Source organism: Emydura macquarii, unplaced genomic scaffold (genome assembly GCF_026122565.2).
Source record: "Emydura macquarii macquarii isolate MOO-44397 ecotype Brisbane River unplaced genomic scaffold, CSIRO-AGI_Emac_v2 contig_3019, whole genome shotgun sequence".
Taxonomy (NCBI): domain Eukaryota; kingdom Metazoa; phylum Chordata; order Testudines; family Chelidae; genus Emydura; species Emydura macquarii.
Window position 1 is genome coordinate 3,956,578 of NW_027133156.1, and position 18,959 is coordinate 3,975,536.

At 37.2% G+C, this 18,959-nt stretch overlaps 1 protein-coding gene across 3 annotated transcripts in view; it reads left to right on the forward strand.

The window, feature by feature from the left end:
* EPHA7 (EPH receptor A7) overlaps positions 1-18,533 on the forward strand; it is a 163,226-nt gene extending 144,693 nt beyond the window's left edge. The window contains exons 10-17 of one of the 3 annotated variants that reach the window (XM_067530031.1): positions 2,780-2,905; positions 5,571-5,756; positions 6,317-6,378; positions 7,341-7,550; positions 8,481-8,630; positions 13,248-13,441; positions 15,043-15,198; positions 16,454-18,533. In XM_067530031.1, coding sequence (XP_067386132.1) covers positions 2,780-2,905; positions 5,571-5,756; positions 6,317-6,378; positions 7,341-7,550; positions 8,481-8,630; positions 13,248-13,441; positions 15,043-15,198; positions 16,454-16,568 — 1,199 coding nt within the window. In that variant the 3' untranslated portion in view covers positions 16,569-18,533. The remainder of the gene's footprint in view (positions 1-2,779; positions 2,906-5,570; positions 5,757-6,316; positions 6,379-7,340; positions 7,551-8,480; positions 8,631-13,247; positions 13,442-15,042; positions 15,199-16,453) is intronic. The other 2 variants (XM_067530032.1, XM_067530033.1) reach the window with 2 other exon arrangements.
* The last annotated feature ends 426 nt before the right edge of the window (positions 18,534-18,959 follow it).

An 18,959-nucleotide genomic window follows, 5' to 3' on the forward strand; every position in this document is an offset into this window, starting at 1 on the left:
AAGTAGTTTCAAGCTACAAACCTTACATTCTAGCATCTCCTTAAATTAGTAATGCTAGACAAAGACGCAGGTCAAAGTTATGTCAAGATTTCTATCTCACCTTTTTGGCATGACAAAATTAAATCAGCCTGGACTCCATGAGTTTGGATGTGTCACTATCTTAAGTCACTTCATTTACGTGCTGGGTGTATTAAACCAAGTGGTGACATCATTACAACCTTAGTCAAGCAATTTATTATATTGTACATAGGAGGTGGAAAATAGAAATAGGAGAATGAATAATTATCACATAGTCTGCATTCTAGCTTATTTTTTAGAAATGTATCACAAATTTGCTGCTATTTAAATGTAGCTACTCTGCAGGGTGACAGATTCAAAAATTGCCTCTTTTGGTTTACAATATGAGCTTTTTAAAATCTCCATAAGATCCACTTCTTTTATATTGGGAGGGGAGAAATCAATTACACTGTCTTTTAGTTGCCTATAAAAGCAAAGTGAATATGCCAGCTAAAAAATTCCTTTCCCCAATTTAAATTATGAATGGTCATTTTCAGATTTCAAGTTTCAGTGAAGATGTAAATAAATTGATAAGGAAGCTACTGCTTAATATTCAGCAGCTGGTCAGAAAATTCTGAGACTGTATTAGTGCCTTTCTTTCTTTCCTTCTTTTTTCCTAGTTATCCAGTAACTGGAAAATCTGTCAGAACAGTTAACACACACACTGCCTTTATTAATACTGTAGCATGAAATATTATAAATTACTTTTTTACCAAGCTACTTTGTCAGTGTTTTTGATGGAAAGTTTGGTATTTATTTTGATTTGATTTGATGACTGTATCCCCAGTGAGATGAAACACAACACTGTGGTCACCAGCTATTTACAATTTGGTGTCCTTTTGTTCCTTTAGTATCCAGACAATTTTCTTATGTGCTAAGACACAGATTCAATTTTCACGGTAACTTGAAAGCAACCATTTAACTAGCTTTTAGAGCACTGCATTTAATAGAATGTCCAATCTTTTATTTCAATCCCCCTCAACTTTCCATGGCCCCAAGTGGTACATTTAAAGATATAAGCACAATGGAGGAGTTTTGTCAAGCAATTCCAATTTACATTTTGTTTCCTCCTACCATTTTCTTCTAACAATGTCTTCGAATCCACGCCAGCACTATTTCACGTTGGTATGCCAAGATAGCTTTGACCTGTCAAAATGTTTTATGACAGCTTGAATAAAGAACCATCAGAGCCCCATTTGAGATTCACAAGGTTACCTCCAATCCAGGCCCTTATCACAGACACAAGAGGATGGCTCATTCTCCATCTGCCTGCCTAAAAGCACAATATAGGAGGTTAACCTATTGTTTTCTTCTCTTTCTCTGATCTTCTTGTTTCATTTAAATGACAAATGAGTTTTTATCTGCTCAGAAACTTGAAGCATTATCATTCTGATTAGAAATAAATCTGTTGAAATACAGAACATAGCAAAAATTAACTTCTAGGTGAAATCTTAAATTATTTCTGGAATTAGGTATGTTCAGTTGGATCTTCAAACTCACTATCTCTAATTTTGTTTTTTCCATTATATGATTTTTAATTATATTATTTGAAACCTATAAACACATACCACTAACTGAGCTATTATTGATTACATTTTAAAATGTACAATAGATTTACACTTAATTAAGAGGTTGCATAGCACCCGCAAGTTATCTGTGTTTTGTATTGGCTTCTGATCCAATTCCTACATCTCAATAATTCAGCAATTCAACACTGTTAGAATAAGAACATATTCTTTATTTTAATAGAGAAAATAATTTTTTTGAACTTGGCTGATTTGATTCTTAACTTGGCTGCAACCCATGATTGTAGTAGTTGGGATCCAAACTTCTTCCATAACAATAATTTGATTAACAGACTTTCAGCATGAACCCCTCTCACTTACTTTGGCTTTACCACAAGTCCTGAACATGGGGCAAGATGTAATTGTGCTGCCCCAGGTGCAAACCAAGAACTGATTATCTCTTGGTTATCCCTCTGCTTCAGGAAGGAATTGGTCTGCACCTGCCATATAATTGATGCACCCTACTTCCTCAGCTGAGCTAGTGGTGCATGGGAGGAAGGTGAGAGTTGTCCCACGGAATCTGCTCTCCCATCCTGTGCATCTCCCATTGATGTGGGTAGCCCACAAAAAGTATGGATGTTCCTGATGTCCCCTTGTATCCTACTGTGGGAGCATAGCCAGCCTTCCAATGTGGCTTAGGAAAAGATGGTTCGCTTCTGTGACCATAGCCTATAAACACTGTTAAATTCTGTTATTAAAGTGGATTGAAACAGGCAGGGGTCCTCTCATCCCCTGTCCAAAGACAAGGGGAAGTTGTGGGAGAGTGCTGCTTACTCAGGCCAGGAGAAGAGGAGGTGCTCCCCTCTACTTTTTAGAGCGTGGGGGGAGCTGTCCCTTCCTTCCTCCCCATTCCCTCTTATTTTAATCCTTCATTCCATTTCACCTATTGAAAATGATTGAATATCCATTACTTTTACAAAAGACTTCATACTTCCAGCCAGAGATCTAGTTGGTAATGAGAAAGGATCATGCACTTGTGTAAGGAAACTTACAGATGATGCCTCAGACTAAAGTTGCCTCTTTAAAGCTGCTCTGATTCAAGTGGTGTGGAAGCAGGTTCACTGTTCCAAGGAGCATTCTGCATAATGAAATTCCTGGGCTGACTGCACAATAAGTGCTTTGCTTCATCACAGTCATGCTTTCTTACATCATTACAGTTAAATTTCCAGGCACCAAAACCTACATTGACCCTGAAACCTACGAGGACCCAAATAGAGCTGTCCATCAATTCGCCAAGGAGCTAGATGCCTCTTGTATTAAAATTGAGCGTGTGATTGGTGCAGGTAAGGCTGCTGTGGCTTCTGTATTCAACTGTTCCATTTAGCTGGGTTCAAAACTCATACATCATAATGACAGGCAAATAATTATACCTCAGGTATCGGACTTTTTGCATTTACCAGAGCGGATAGAGCAATAAAGCTGCACTTGCTTATAAAATGTAAAAAATAAATATAGAAAAATAAAGAGGCTTGTGTGGGATTAAAAATGTGCATGCTTCTAATTCCATTTCCGTTTAAAAAAATTGCAAACAACATTTTGTGTAAAACAATAATTTTGTTACCTGTTTGTTGTCGGAGCAAAGAGTTTAGATGCTCGTGTAAATCCTGCTCATTTTACTCACATAAGTAGATCTGTTGACTTCTATGCAGTTACTTGCGTGAGCAGAAAGCAGGAAACAGCCTGTAATGTATGATCTAATGAAGTCTTGGTTTTCAATAGAACAAAATACTCCTTTCAAACTTTTTGTTGTCATTGTTCTACCCTTTTAAAAAAAATTTATTAGTACAAAAAAGTTCTTGTTTTACCTCTCGTGCCGGATTGTAATTGTACTGGCATTACATTGCTTTTCTTCCTCTTGAACTGTCTACCACCTATTTAAGCAGTGGTGTTCATACTTTAAAAAAGCAGTTTCATTTGTTTGCCTTAATGACATATGTGACATTTTTATTGCACTAGTCCATGTAGTGAAATTAAGTTTCCATGGGTAAGAAAAATATCAAATACTTTGGATTCCTAGAGAAAACAATCTTTGCCTTCCTGTTCTTTTTATCAAGTATTGTTAGAATACCTTAAGAATCACCCTACTATGGTTTGTCAAGCACTGTAAAATATGTGTAACATTGCTAGTTTAAAAAAAATCTCTATAAATACAAAGTTTTGGGCTATAACAAAGAATGACAGCACTTAGAATTAGCTAATGTTCCACTCTCAGAATCACATTGCTTCATTTAGGTACCCTTTCTCAGGCTGAATGTTACCTGACTTCAGGTGTAGTCCCACTGAAATTAATGGAACTTCTTATGCAGTAAGCTACTACTGAAAATGAGTAAAAGCTTCAGAATCAGTGTCTTAGTAAGAAGCATTTAGGATGATATTGGAACAGCAGCATCTCTGCAGTACAGCATTACTTTTTATGCTGCAGCTTTTAAAGTCTAGATTGGCACAGTAAATCAGTCAATAGTAAATGTGATCTTTGCTGGTTTACTAATCCATTGTTTGAGATGAGAGACTACCATATCAACAGTTTAGAATAAAAGGCTCACGTGCTCCTCTTTTGATTAGACTGAAATGCTATTTGTCAAGTCACTTTGAGTAAAATCCTGAAAAACATCACATGTAAAAGTGGTGAAATTTAAGACAGAGATCAAGTTCTGAGATCAGAGATCTGAGACAGAGATTCAGTTACATCAGTGTAAATCCAGAATAAGTGTTGGCATCCTGGAATTATTCTAGATTTACAGATGCATAAACAAAAGCAGTTTGTTTTCAGTGTGTAAAATGGGCATTCTGAAGCATGTAACTTAGAAGGAGAGGAGAGTTCGACTGTGGTGCAAGTGTTATTTTTGCTGGGTCTACTTGTGGTCCAAATCAGTGAATGCAGTTAGCTAGCAAGATTGAAAGGGAAGGTGTGCCACTTACAGCAGTCTGACAGAGACAAAAAGGAGACAAAGAAGAATATGGAATGTCTGCTAGGGACAATTGGAAAAGCAGCATCGAATTCTCAGTGTGTGTTTCTGTTATTATGGTAGCACAGAGTACTGAGCATATCTTGGATGAGTGGGGTGTGAGTATGTATTTCGCTGATTTTCACGATTTCATTATAGGCCTTTTATACTTACTCAGCTCCCTGGTGACATGCTGAGCCAGTGAATGCTTGACTGTGCAGTATCACACACCCTGTGACATATCTTCTGGGGCCATCTATGGGCATGGCCTTGGATGCCTATATGCCAGACGGCCAACTTTATCAGTCATAATGATTGGACAAGCAGTGTTTTTGTGGTGGTGTTTGGACATTGCCAGCCCATGCTGTTTTACTATGTGAGTGTGTTCTTGTTGTGCTGGTTCGTAGAGCTGTTTGGAACAAATAGGTACTTTCTTCATTTAATCGAAGCGTTTTGGTTTCTATAAAACTTTCCTTAGGTAGGTTTTGATGTTGGGACCTGGGAGAGAAAATTTACCCATTTCACTGATTGATTAAATTAATATCTTCCATTTCATAAACTTCAGTGTGATTATTCTGTTTTCAGACAAGTCAGTCAGACTGTTAGTCAGTTAGAACCTAATTTTGACCTCGTATCAGTATAAATTAGAAGTTACTTGAAAACGGGTGTGAATTAAGAAGCAGGCCTAAAAAAAGCAAGGAAATCCATCATTCTTTGCACAACTATTTTATTTTACAATTGTAAATAAAAGAAGTACTCATCTTTTATAAAAAAAATATTGGTGCAGGGGAGGTTGACCTAATATGTTTCCTGTTTAGGCCCTGATTTACCAAATAACAAGCATGTGCCTAATTTTATGCTCTTGAGTCGTTCAGTTAAAATCAATGGGACTATTCATAGGATTAAAATTAGACATTTACTTAAGTGCCTTGCTGAATCAGGGCCCCAGAGGGGATAGTTATATATATGAAATGTCATTCACAGTCAATCTGCTTTATTTTAGGAGAGTTTGGTGAAGTGTGCAGTGGGCGTCTGAAACTTCCAGGCAAGAGAGATGTTTCAGTAGCCATAAAAACCCTGAAAGTTGGCTATACAGAAAAACAAAGGAGAGATTTCCTGTGTGAAGCAAGCATCATGGGACAGTTTGACCACCCCAATGTTGTTCATTTAGAAGGGGTCGTTACCAGAGGTAAGCAGTGGCTAGATGTATCAGTCAGATAAGATGCTAAGTGGCAGAAATTACAATAATATGTCCATGGTCAGAGATTCAAATGATAAATATACTGCATACTCTTAATGGATTTTCTCCTGAGGCGTAACTAACTAAACCAATACTCACTTTATGCTACAACCTGAGGAAAAAATTAAGATGCACGCATGATTAAAAGATGGAGTATTTTGAAATATACTATTTTTTTAGTTTCAATTAGCCGCAAAGACCATGCAGGAAGATAAGGTTTCTTATGTCCTTTCAATTATCTGAAGTGTCATTTTCTAAGAGTCCTAGTCACACAGCAGGAGTCGGGAGAGCACACTGACATTTTGATTTATACAGTTTAATTTTGCGAATCATGACCATACTCCATGCAGACATTTAAGGACTTAGAACTCAGTAACAGTGCTGGAGGCTTCAAGAATGTTTGTCTCAACTATTCAGTCCTTTTATAGGAACAACATGTGTTTTATCAGAAAAAGGCATTCAATTCAGATTATGGTTTCTCAAACAAAACGTCCCTTCTTTTCTTTTAGGGAAACCAGTCATGATTGTAATAGAATACATGGAGAATGGGGCCCTAGATGCATTTCTTAGGGTGAGTATCTAAGGGAAATATGTACAGTACTTCGAAATACAATATGTATGCTACCACCTTAGCATAATAAAACACTTTCTCAGTCTGAAATGTGAACACGGCAAATACCAATAGATCTTTAAATTGTCCCAGCAATATAGAAATTAGAAGACCAAATCAAACTGGAACATTTCTTGGCATTTAAGTGATCCAATGTGGTACAGAAACGGTGGTTTGATTACCATCATAGATTGAGGTGAATATCATGATAACTGAAGTTGTGTCGTGTGAATATGTGCTTGTTTAGAGTAGAGTTTATTTTTGTAGCATGGTTGGAGTCACTGCACAGGATCCCCTAAATAAAGTACAGTAGTATTTCAGAGTAGAATGAAGGGAAAAGAAAAACCACTTTGCAACAATTTAGCATTTGCTGTGGGAGTGCTCAGAACTGGCAAGCAATCTCTTTACCATTTTAGCATCCCATGTGTACAAGCCAGAAACTTGCAGCACTGGAGAGAAAGCAGAAAGATGATGTTTCTTTGATACATTCTATGCTGTAGATAAATCTTCAGTATTTAGAACAAACGGAGGCTTTGATCCCAAAAGTGTAATACGATTTATTTTTTTAGATATATTTGATCATTATAAAAGATAAAGAACATGGAGGTGAGCTACAAACAATGGTATATAAAGCAGTTTAACAAAAAAAAGAAGGCGACGAACCTGTCATGTCACAAGTTAATTAGACTTTTATAACTTTTAACTAAGTTAAGTTCTATTAGTTTAAAAAGTTTAGCTTTCTCAACCCTGTGTCCTACTTTGTGGCTGAAATAAATACAATTTTGTTTAAAATGGATTGCTTTGCCCCAAGATGCATTGCCTTTAAGGTAATAAGTGACTAGAGTGAAGAAAGTGTGCAAAGCTGATTTTTTTCCCTCCCCCCAACTGCATTAACAAGTGTGCTGCTCCTGTCTTCCCTTCAGAAACATGATGGGCAATTTACAGTCATTCAGCTAGTGGGAATGTTGAGAGGAATTGCTGCCGGAATGAGATATTTGGCTGATATGGGATATGTACACAGGGACCTAGCAGCACGCAATATTCTTGTCAACAGCAACCTTGTTTGTAAAGTGTCAGACTTTGGCCTTTCCAGAGTTATAGAAGATGATCCAGAAGCTGTCTACACCACTACAGTAAGAAACACAGCCATTTGACAATCTTTCTTAGTGGTTAGGAGATCTTATTACAAACTGGGCAATAGCCTCTGGAAGATATGGTTGAGGGAAATATATTAATGGCCTGAGAGGTGCTAAGTAGTCAAAGGGAGGTACGAGTCCTCTTCAGAAACCTGACTTTCAATAACCTGTAAATGTCTAACAACATAATCCTCTAGTGGAGAGAATTCTTGCAAGTTTGTACTGGTTTTGGTGTCTTATATCTTTATAAATTTCTGAATGAATGGATATGAGAGGTGATTTATAAACTGTTTAACAGCTTTTTGAGCTAACTAAAAATATTTACACAGAAATCCAGGGGGACTGCTTTTTCAGAGCTGAATTCATCTCACCTGACAGTTAACTAGCGTAACGTGAGACTGAAACATTGCGCCTACTCCTGAATAAGGGTTGGCCCATAGCAAGTCCTCCCCTGGATCTTCCCTCACTCCTGGGTGGGATCACTTTGTCACAGCTTTTTCTAGGGCACAGTTTACTCCGCTACTCTTTGCCCAGCCAGCTCCACTTCCCATCCCTCTTTACCCTCACCCTGCTCACTTATGGTGCAGACAGTAGCTGCCTCATGGAGCCTGTTCTCTCACTGGACCAACAATCCAGAGAGGCCACACAGGAGCTAGAGTTGGCACTTATGCCACATTAAGGCTATTGACAATCTGGCCGTATACAATCACATATAGATTTTGAAGGAGCCTTAAGGAATTTCAGTGGGATTCATAGAGAGTCAGACTCCTTTGAAACACTTCTAAAAATGCCAACATTGATCAACAACTGAGAATGGCATAATTTGGGGGTTAGGATTAATGGAAATAATTGTAAAAATGCCGCTTAGAAAAACGGCATGGGAAATTCTATTCATAAATAAATCTTTTTTTTTTTTTTTTTAAATAGGGTGGGAAAATTCCAGTACGATGGACAGCTCCAGAAGCCATCCAATATCGAAAATTTACATCAGCAAGTGATGTATGGAGTTATGGAATAGTTATGTGGGAAGTAATGTCTTATGGAGAACGGCCTTACTGGGATATGTCAAATCAAGATGTAAGCTATACATGTGCTAGATTCATATGATTGCTTACATGGGTACATATAAATAAATGTTCATTTCAAATATTTTTCCTTTCTCTACATGCAGACATAACTTTGTTTTAACACAAAATTTTTTTTTGTAAAAATATTCTAAGATTTTTATACAATGAAAAATTAAACAGGATTATTTAACCAAAACACTAAAACTTTGTCATCTTCTTTGACACACGTATGAGTTTTAGGTTTACATCATGAGTCTGAAACAGGATGGGAGTGCCAGAAATGGCAACAAATACTAGTCTTTGTTATTTTATTACATTCAGCTTAGCAACAACATGTTTTCATACAAACAAGAATTCTTAGTTTCTTGAACTCATAATTATGGTTAGTCAATTGGAAAAAAATGTCCAAAGTCAAAGGCAGCAGTTAATGATATACTCTAGCAATATCACTATATTTTTTAACAATATCCCTGTTTGTGTAAAATGTGACCTAAAACAGCAGGTCATCAATAATAGCACAGATTAGTATTAATCTTGAATTTCTTACAAGGGTATTTGTTCACATCGTCTGTACACATAAACATATGCTAGAAAGATTCTCAATTTGAGTTATTCATTTTTATTTTTTTTGTTATTTGGATTGAATGCTTGACATCAAAGTTTAAAAAAAAGAAGATAAAAGTGTAAATGATGAGTCAGTTTGGCAGAGTGCAAAGTTGTTAATATTTGACAGGTCTCAGTGTCAAAGATTTCATGGACTGTCAAAATATGGGCAAACAAGTCCTTGGGGGCAAAGAAAGAGAAATATTTACATTCCCTAGATGCCCAGTAGAGTTTCATTTCTTTTGACACCTTCCTTCTGTACTCAAATCAAACATAAAAGTAGTCTGACAGGAATATAAGATGCCTCAAAGGCAAAGCTTACCTATCTTTCAGAGAAGAATAAAGAAAAACTTGAAAATGGAAAAAAAATCCAATATCTTCTTGCTGAATTTTGGAAATGTTTTTAATTTATTTCCTTGTATTGTTAACAGCTGAATGAAACATGTAAATTATCCTTGTTCATAAAAAAACTAATCTCAAATCCTTACAATGACAAAAGGAATGAAATGCGAAGTTATATCCCAATTAGCATGTAGATTATGGATTTATAAATTGCCTGGTAAAATAATTTCAAACATTCATGCTATGCAGGTGTGCCCTAGAATCAACACACGTGCAGGCACACGCACAAACTAACCCTGGGAGACTGACCCATGAGGCTAAATTTTAAAAACTGCCTCTAATTACCCACAATGAATTACAGGTACAATTAACTGCAGACCCAAATGACAATACTTAAATGTGTGTCTACCAGATTTGCAGACACTGTCAGCAGTTTGTACACTTAAATGCATCATTTGTGCCTACAATTGAGTGTGGATACAGAATTACAGGCCGTGCTGCGGTTCTTTTAAAAATATGCCTCATTGAGTTTGCTGAGTTTGAAGTTTTTTCTATCTTCTACTTTACTGTTTTATCCTATACTAACCTTTGCAGTGCCTTTGGATAGAATGTGTGTGCAGCAACGCAATCATGACTGTCTAAGCACATTGCAGCTCTGACTGGATATATCCATAAAGAGCTGAGGAGAACTAGCTGCGCATTTAACCCAAGGGCAGTCCTGCAACTACAGGCAGGATGGCTCAGGGTGAGCGGCACAGAACCCTGCTTGCTGCATTTCTGGAGGTGCAGTTCCTATGCGTTCCTGACCTTGGCTGCCAAAAATAGGAAACAGTAGTCACTAGCTAGCTCAACCGCTGAGCTTTGGTACAGCAGCCCAGGTGTGTCTTGTACAGGGCTACTGATTCCCCATGATTATGTGGAAGGAGGAGTTCACTACACTCCCCTTTCCCCATATTTGTGTTCCTCAGAGGGCAAGATCTAGCCCTGCAAATGGATGTTTTTTCATTCAGTTACTCAACTGTTTTTTGTTGTGGCCTTTTAAAAAAGGAATGTGACCTGATACAGCAAACAAAGCATTACACTACTCAATTAACACAGCTCTGTCCCCAAAGCTGGTAGCTTCTTATCTGCAGTCAGTGCATATGCTAGAATAGTCCCAGCGCTACTCTAACTTATGTCAGGACCAGACAAAGCCTCAAACAGCCTGGGAATTTGGGAAGCACAAAGGTGTCCTAAATAAAGAAACAATGTCACTCCATTCCTGGGCAAAACACAGAAATGGAGGAAAAGAGAATTGAGGCAAATTTTAGGTGATGCAAATCTGTGCTATTAGCATGAATCTTGCTGTATTTGATTAGCTATCTGATTATGGTTTATAGAAAAAAATCTTCATGCATTCATTTATTTACTGCATATTTTCTAATTTAGAACTGTTTTTTTCCTTAGATATTAGTAATATATTTTAAAGGCACCAAAGCTGCTAAAAATGTTAGCTATTAATCTTCAGTATGGTTCTTCAAATCTTGAACATGTATAGACTAAATTTTTAATCTTTTGCAAATTACCTTCTCCCTACTACCACCATTCTAGCTATAGCCAAATCCACTCTTTTGTGTTTTCCAATTTGATCCTTCAGATTTGTTTGCTCACAGCAGATGTCAAAGAAACTGGTCCTGCTGCATCCCTAAGGCCTTTCTAAAAATAATGTCATTATCATAGTCACTTCCTATCTTCTGGGATCTCTCCAGAACACAGCAAGCATGTAAAAATACCTCCTAATGTGTCTCTCATTTCAGTTGCCATTTCCTCTTAAGCTCTTGGATGTATGTTGTCATTCCTAGGTGTCTTGTCAGTTTTAAGTCCCTGTATCCTTTTAATGGCTGTGGTGTTGTTGTCTGGATTCATTTTTATTATACACTGATTGTCTCTACAAGCCTGAACTGTTGAACAACTGATACTCTTATAACGAGAGATGCAAAAACAATTTTGATGTGTGTTTTTCTTCTGTCTGTAATTCCTATATTCACTCTTCAGCATATCAGAATAGTGCTTATTTTTAATTTTGAATCATTTGTTGGTTTTAATTTTGTGGATTTTTTCCTTAAATGTTACTAATAGATCTTTTATTTTACTCTTTAAAATGTTTTCCCTATGTGTATACAGTACAACTCTTTCCATTTTTTGTCCCCTCACACTTCTGTTATCTGAGTGGCAATTGTACTGTCTCTGACTATTCTTCATCACTATCTATCTTAGGTACTTACTTAACTCCCATTACGGAAGGGGCCGAGCATTTCAGAGTTTTTAATGTATTTATTCTCACAACACCCTTGTGAAGTAGGGAAGTGCTACTCTCTATTTCACTGATTTAGTACACAGGCACACACAGGCTGGGTGACTTGCCCAACATCAGAAAGGAAGTCTGTGGCAGAGCAGGATATTGAAAACTTCTATGATGAGAGCCATTTCCACTCGACCATGTTTCCTGGGACTTCACTCCCCTTCTGTAGAAAATTTTGATACAACCATCGATTCCAACCAACTTTCTGAAGTGATTCTGTATTCTTTGCAGTTTCCTTTAGTTTGCAATCCAGTGCTCTTGAATTTTATCACACATCCTATGGAGTATTTTATATCTGAAATTATGTTCACTAAACCCTGGATATTCACGAACTTTTATTTATCATAGCAGATTTATTTCCTTGGGCTAAGCCCAGAACTGATCTTCATTTCTCTACAAACTGAGAGGAAACATTCCTGTGTACTACCTTTCAGGAATCAGCACCCTTCCTCAATAATTCTAATACCGTTATGTCAGTCAATGTCAGGGTACTTGAAATCTCCCATGAACAGTGTTTTAGGCTTTTTTTACAAGCCTTTCTTATCTGCATTGCTTCCTGATGTGCTTTCTTATCCTGCCTGCAAGGTTCATAGCAGTTTCCTGTAATTTTTCTTTAACCATTTCTATCTTTCACTTAAATCCAATGAACTTGGCTGAGGAAGTCAAACTGTGGGTGTAATTCTTTCTTCAGACATTATTTCCTCCCTCATATCACCATGTGCCACCTTCTCTCATTAAGTCTGGTCTTGCTTTACACTGTTACATTAAGATACCATTCAGCAAGCCCTCACTCCCCCACCTCACATTGTATTCAGACATGTTTTGCTTGTTTGCCTCTAATAACATGTATTGGCATAAAATACATTTTTTTCTTTCTAATAATTGCTGTCCACAAAATATTTTCTGATTTTTTTTTTTAAGACTACGGGCTTTTAAGATTTTGTGGGTAAATGCACAGACTCATATCCATGTACAAGTCAGATGCTTCTGCTGCATCCTTTCTCTCAAAGGCCTTTGGGCAAATAATATTGCTTTCTAGAATATCTCCATTTACCCATTTATCTATTACACCCTTGGTGAATGTAATTGTTGCTCCCTGCTGCTGATTTGACTAGGTAATACAACCATGTTCTGCACACCATAGAATAATATGTTTAATAAGCATGGAAGATAAAAATCAAGGGTATTATACAAAAACAAGAATGCTAGTGTCAAAACAACAGACTGCTTTCATAATGCTTTGACTGCTTAATTTAGGTGCTTGGTTTTTTTTTCCCCGTTATTAAAATCCATTCCCTAAATATTTCTGCTGTGACGAAATCCTCTTGTTCTGGCCGTTAGGTTATAAAAGCAATTGAAGAAGGCTATCGTTTGCCAGCTCCCATGGATTGCCCAGCGGGCCTTCACCAGCTCATGCTGGACTGTTGGCAAAAGGAACGTGGTGAAAGGCCAAAGTTTGAGCAGATAGTTGGTATTCTGGACAAAATGATTCGGAACCCAAACAGTTTGAAAACCCCTCTTGGAACGTGCAGCAGGTAAGAAAACCATCAGTGAGTGTTTATAATACTCTGAACATATAGTGACTCTGAATGTTCTGATTAGCTGCTGGATCCAGCTCTCTCCAGCTGCGCTCTCTGCTCTTTTCCTTTCTTTCTTCCCTTTTTGTTCCTTCCCTCCCCCTGCCTGTCCTAGCTGCCATTCGATAAAAACAAAATGCACCCAACTAAAACAAAAATACCAAATAAAAGAAAAAAATTCTTGCCACTAAAGTTCCTCTTGGCAAACTATCACTCTGTTCATGCTGCTTGTACATTCTAGCCCCTTCCCCGATCCTTTGTATGTCTTGTCTGTTGAGACTGTAAATTCTTCAGGGCAGGGTGTCTCTGTGGCTGGAGGATGGAGTCCTGCTCTCTACACACTGCTGCAATACAAATAATAATAGTAATGCAGTTAGGCTTGGAAGAATTAGATTTTTTTAGCAGTCAATGTCAGTAAACTTCAGTTTCGTCAAGCACACACGCAAACAGATCACAAAATATTTCCATCAGTAATAATCAATATTTACAAAAGCAAAGTCAGAAAAATGCTGTGTGAGAACTTAATCAGCATTTGATTTAAGGATATTTATTTTGTATATTCTGACATGCAATGTTGACAATTTACATTTCAATGGTTATAGAAGCTGTAACTTTTTGAATCTCAATGTCTACTGTCATGAAATAATTATTTTCTGACCCCCCTCAAAAATGTTTCCAGAACTATGAAAATTTTAATCAATAAAAATTAAAAAACACTTAAAAATAAACATCCAGGTTATTCATCAAAATTATTTAAAACAAAAGTTGAATTCTTCCAAGCTTAAATATAGTGTATATATAGCTAACGCTCTTGTACTGTGCTACAGTGTGAACTCTCCTTTTTACCCTCGGAACTCTATTTTTAATTCCATTAAACCCTTCCATCTTATTTAGCTTCTTGGTCTGACTTTAATGTTTTCTTCTTCTAACTTGCCTGCTCTGTGAGTTACTCAGTCACGGTTATTCTGTGGGCCAGTGGCCAGGCCATTGGACTAGGAGTCAGGAGACCTGTTTTCAGTTCCCAGCTGTGGCACTGACCTCCTGGGTGTGACCTTAGGAAAGTCACTGCATCTTTCTCTCTTTCTGTTTCCCTTCATCCTTTGTCTGTCTTATCTATTTGAATCACAAGGAATGTGGAGTGGTGACTGTCTCTTCTCATGTGCTGGTACAGTGCCCAGGACAATGGGACCCTGTTCTTGTTTGGTGCTACTGTAATACAAATAATAATAAAAAAAAATGTTTATTTCTAGTTGACAACAGTAACCCAGCAGGTTGATTTCTTAATCACTTCTTAAACCACTCTTCATGAACTTTTGTCATGCTTATGGAAAATGCTTAGGAGACTGTTACTGTGGGCTGCAGAATATGCCTACATACATGATTGCTAGCTGTGGCAAAGCAATTAACAGAAAAGGTGAAGCTGCATATTTGACCCTATTATTTTCTATTCCTTAGGAATTTTTAATACCCCAATCCTCTGTGACTCCAACTCTGCCAAACACTCCTTTATGTTTTATTATTTATGGAAACAATTCACCTTACTGTTTTCTTCTGCCTAGACCAATTAGCCCTCTTCTGGACCAGAACACTCCTGATTTCACCACGTTCTGCTCTGTAGGAGAATGGCTACAAGCTATTAAGATGGAAAGATATAAGGATAACTTTACAGCAGCAGGCTACAACTCTCTTGAATCAGTAGCCAGGATGACTATTGAGTAAGTTGGTGCTGGGCATGTTTGACTTACGTTTAGCCATCTTCTAGGTAAAAGCCATATAATGTTAGGCTGCAAAATATTAGACCAAAGACAAACTCAGTTCCTGGGGCCAGATTCTGTCCTGCATTGAGGTTTGCTCAGCACAGGAGAGTGGAGTCCAGGGAGCAGCTCATGTCTTCTTCATTCTCTGCCCTCCACAACTAGTGTATTTTAGAGCAGACCAGCTGGTATCCGTCATTTTAGGAAATGAAAATTGATGAAGGGCATCAGTGCAACAGGAACAACCCCCTTCGCCTCCCGAGCACACTCTTACGTTTGGGCTGAAAAGGCTTGAAACTGGTTCTGCCAGCTGAGAGCTCCCCCTAAAAGGAAGAATTCTCAGCTTTCTAGAAATGGCCAGTGTTTTAATTTTGGGGCCACCTGAGCAGTACAAATCTGCCAGATCCTCAAAGAAACTGTAGCCCATTTTTTATTTATAGGAGAATAATTGCCACCACCCCCAGATCACTCCCTACGAATGAGCATATCTCGAGGACTGGACAGTTCTGAGATTCCCCTTGTAGGATTTCTTACAGATTTTTGTGTGCTGTCTGTGTTATGGGAGAAAGAAGTTTGCATCCCTGCAAAGGAAGCGAGTGGTTAACATGAGGCACAAAGATTTTCTGGAGTTGAGTGTGTCTCTCTACTGTCTTTGCGACTTTTATAGGTTGTCTTAGCTTCCTGGAGGCAGACCCGCAGGCCCTGCCCATTCCAGCCTCTTCTCAGAGAGCCTTCTGCAGGTCAGAACATAGTTGGGATGGTATTATGGAAGCAGCTCTGCTGTAATTTCCATCTCACATAGAAGATGGATCTGTATGCAGAGGGTTCCTCCATGTCTTTACAGGCCACCATGTGATACCAGTAATCTTCCCTTTATACAGTGGCTTTATCCTGAAAGCATCCCAGAAGGAGTGTTTTCCTACACTGAGTTTTCTTCATAGCTACAGTTAGACCATAAGTGATGCAAAGTAATCTGGTTTCACTCCCAAAACTAGGGAAACATGTACAGTATGAAAATATTCTGTTGACTCTTCTGATGAAAAGATTGAGAAGGGTTTTACACAAGATTCACAATGTTGGTATGAGACTCCAGTATAGCTGTGGTATAGTCAAAGATGGATGCACAGAGTACTACTCTGCTTTAAGGGACAGTTTTATCCCACACAAGTGCACTGTACATTGAATAATTAATATTGTACACATTTATCTTTCCCAGGGATGTGATGAGTTTAGGGATCACATTGGTTGGTCATCAAAAGAAAATTATGAGCAGCATTCAGACTATGAGAGCACAAATGCTACATTTACACGGCACTGGCATCCAAGTGTGATAGACATTTCTCCCTTATGAGGGAGGTGACAGACTGAGAGAACATGACTGGCCTTCAAAATATATGAAGTGCTGCTAGAAGACACTTGATCTCCTGGGTCCTTCCTGCAGTGATGAGAAGATCTACAAGAAGCACCTACAGACTTGAACTCCTAAGTGCCACCAGAAGTTACTAAAAGGGAATTAGGATCCACTACTGATGGCAAGGAAAACAGCAGTGACAATAAACAAAGTACTACCTGAAACACATACAAACACCTTCGGCTCTCTAACCTCCTTTTTATCTTATAGACTTTTTAAAATGTACATAAAGAATTTAAAAAAGAATATATTTGTCAGATAAAATCATGATATTATTGTTAAATTCAGCAAAATATTTTCCTTAAATCTATGATTTCAGAATTTTTTTTAATCATTTGTGTTTATTCTTCATAAAGATCTTCTTTTAGTATGATGTTTATATCTCTGGACCTTTCTAGGGCTAATTCTATGACACATTACTACACTGGGTACCTCTGAAAGGTTACTTGAGGTTTTAGAAATGTAAGAAGCATGACTGAGCAACGTATATATGTTCAAACATTGGTATCCTTTTTTTGTGCCATTTTATTCTGTTAAATCAACACTGTACTGATATGGTTTGCTAACTAGCAGGGAGTCAGGAAAATGCAAGTTGCTAAGAGCTCTGATATTTTTTAAAGAATTTTTTAAGGTTAAACATATATTATCTTTTAAAGAAAAAAAAAATAAAAGGAAAAAAGCAATAATGACCCCTAAGTAGTCCTAGGCACTTTTAACAAATTGTTTGCAAGTTAATTTTAATGGACTAGATTTAAGATGAGATTTTCCAAGGAGTAGAAGATCCTTAACTGTAAACCTACTGTGGCATTTCATGGAGTGGATGATTATAGGAGTGCCTCAGCAGTCCAGTGCAGTTCTTCAGTGTTACCTAACTATTTTAATCTGAGCACATCAAGTTTTTTCAATGCTCTGCATTAGCAAATCTGAGAGAAATAGCTGGCATATATTTTATATGCATTTCAGTTGAATGCAGTCCAGCTGTGAGAATAAGAAATTTACATTTTATACTAGAACTGTAGAGCATGAGACAAGGGGCAGTTCAGAATTTTCACATTTTTTACTAGCTTTTGTAGCTGTCAACACAAACGTTAAACATACACACACACACACTCATTCATTTGGGAACTCTAGCGCAAACATATTTGCTCAATTAAATAACTACGCCATTTTTATTTGTATATGTACCTTATTTAACTAAAACATTAAACTGCCATAAGCAATAAGGAAGTGTGGCCACAGATATTGCAGGAATGGATCCACATCAGAGAAAAATGCTTTCAAAAATTATGAAAATCATGAACTACCCCTTCAGTGAAATGCTGTACCTCCAAAGAGAATTGGGCTGCTTCCTTTGATTTTAATAGAGAAAGATCCCAGGGATCAATCATAAATTGGTCTTGTTTGATAATGTGGGCATCCACACAAAAAAAAAATGTAATGTTCCTTTGTAAAACTTGTACATTTTATTTATACTGTCTTGTTTTGTACACACATTTCTGTGTAGTGAGCTCTGAATACATTGAAAATGCACTATATTTTTCTATTTTACTTGCAGAGCATCACAAAAGAACATGTATTTTCAGTGCTACATAATGTGTTTTCCCACATTTAGGACCAAAGACAGCTACAGAAACTCAAACGGCTCGTTTGCCTCCCCTTCCTTTTTTTTTTTTTTTTTTTTTTTGATCACTGTACAGTGTTACATTTGCCATTTTATTTATTTGTTTATTAGAAAAATCAGTTTGATTATACCAATTTTTTTTCTCTCCCCCTGCCCTTGTTGAAGAAAATCTGTAAACAGCTTTTAATTAGTATAATCCCGTTACATAGACACTTCCATTTGTAATCTTTGTAATAGACTGTAAATATATTTTTGGAACTATAATGCAATGTTCATCAGGATTATTTTTCAGTGTCCATATATGATTGTTTATATAATTCACAACACTTTACAGTCATGTTGAGAAGCATACTTTATGGCCTGGTTGTGGGGACAGTAAGAACGAATGGTGAAGATTCTTATTTCATATAAGATTATCAACTCAGAAGAAATGGAGTTATTTGCATATACATAAGTCAACAGGCTTTTTTTTTTTTTTTTTTTTTTTTTTTTACTATTTATAGTTAATTTGCTTAAAAAAAATAATAGAAGACAAAATGCACTGCAAGCCCAATTTTCAAATTATGCGCCTAAACCCTCAGGTATTCAAGTTAGCAAATGGAAACCTGATTTTAGGCAGTCATTTTTGAACATGTTGACACTAAAACCACAATAAGGACCCTTGAATGGAATTTTCAAAGGGGCCTAATG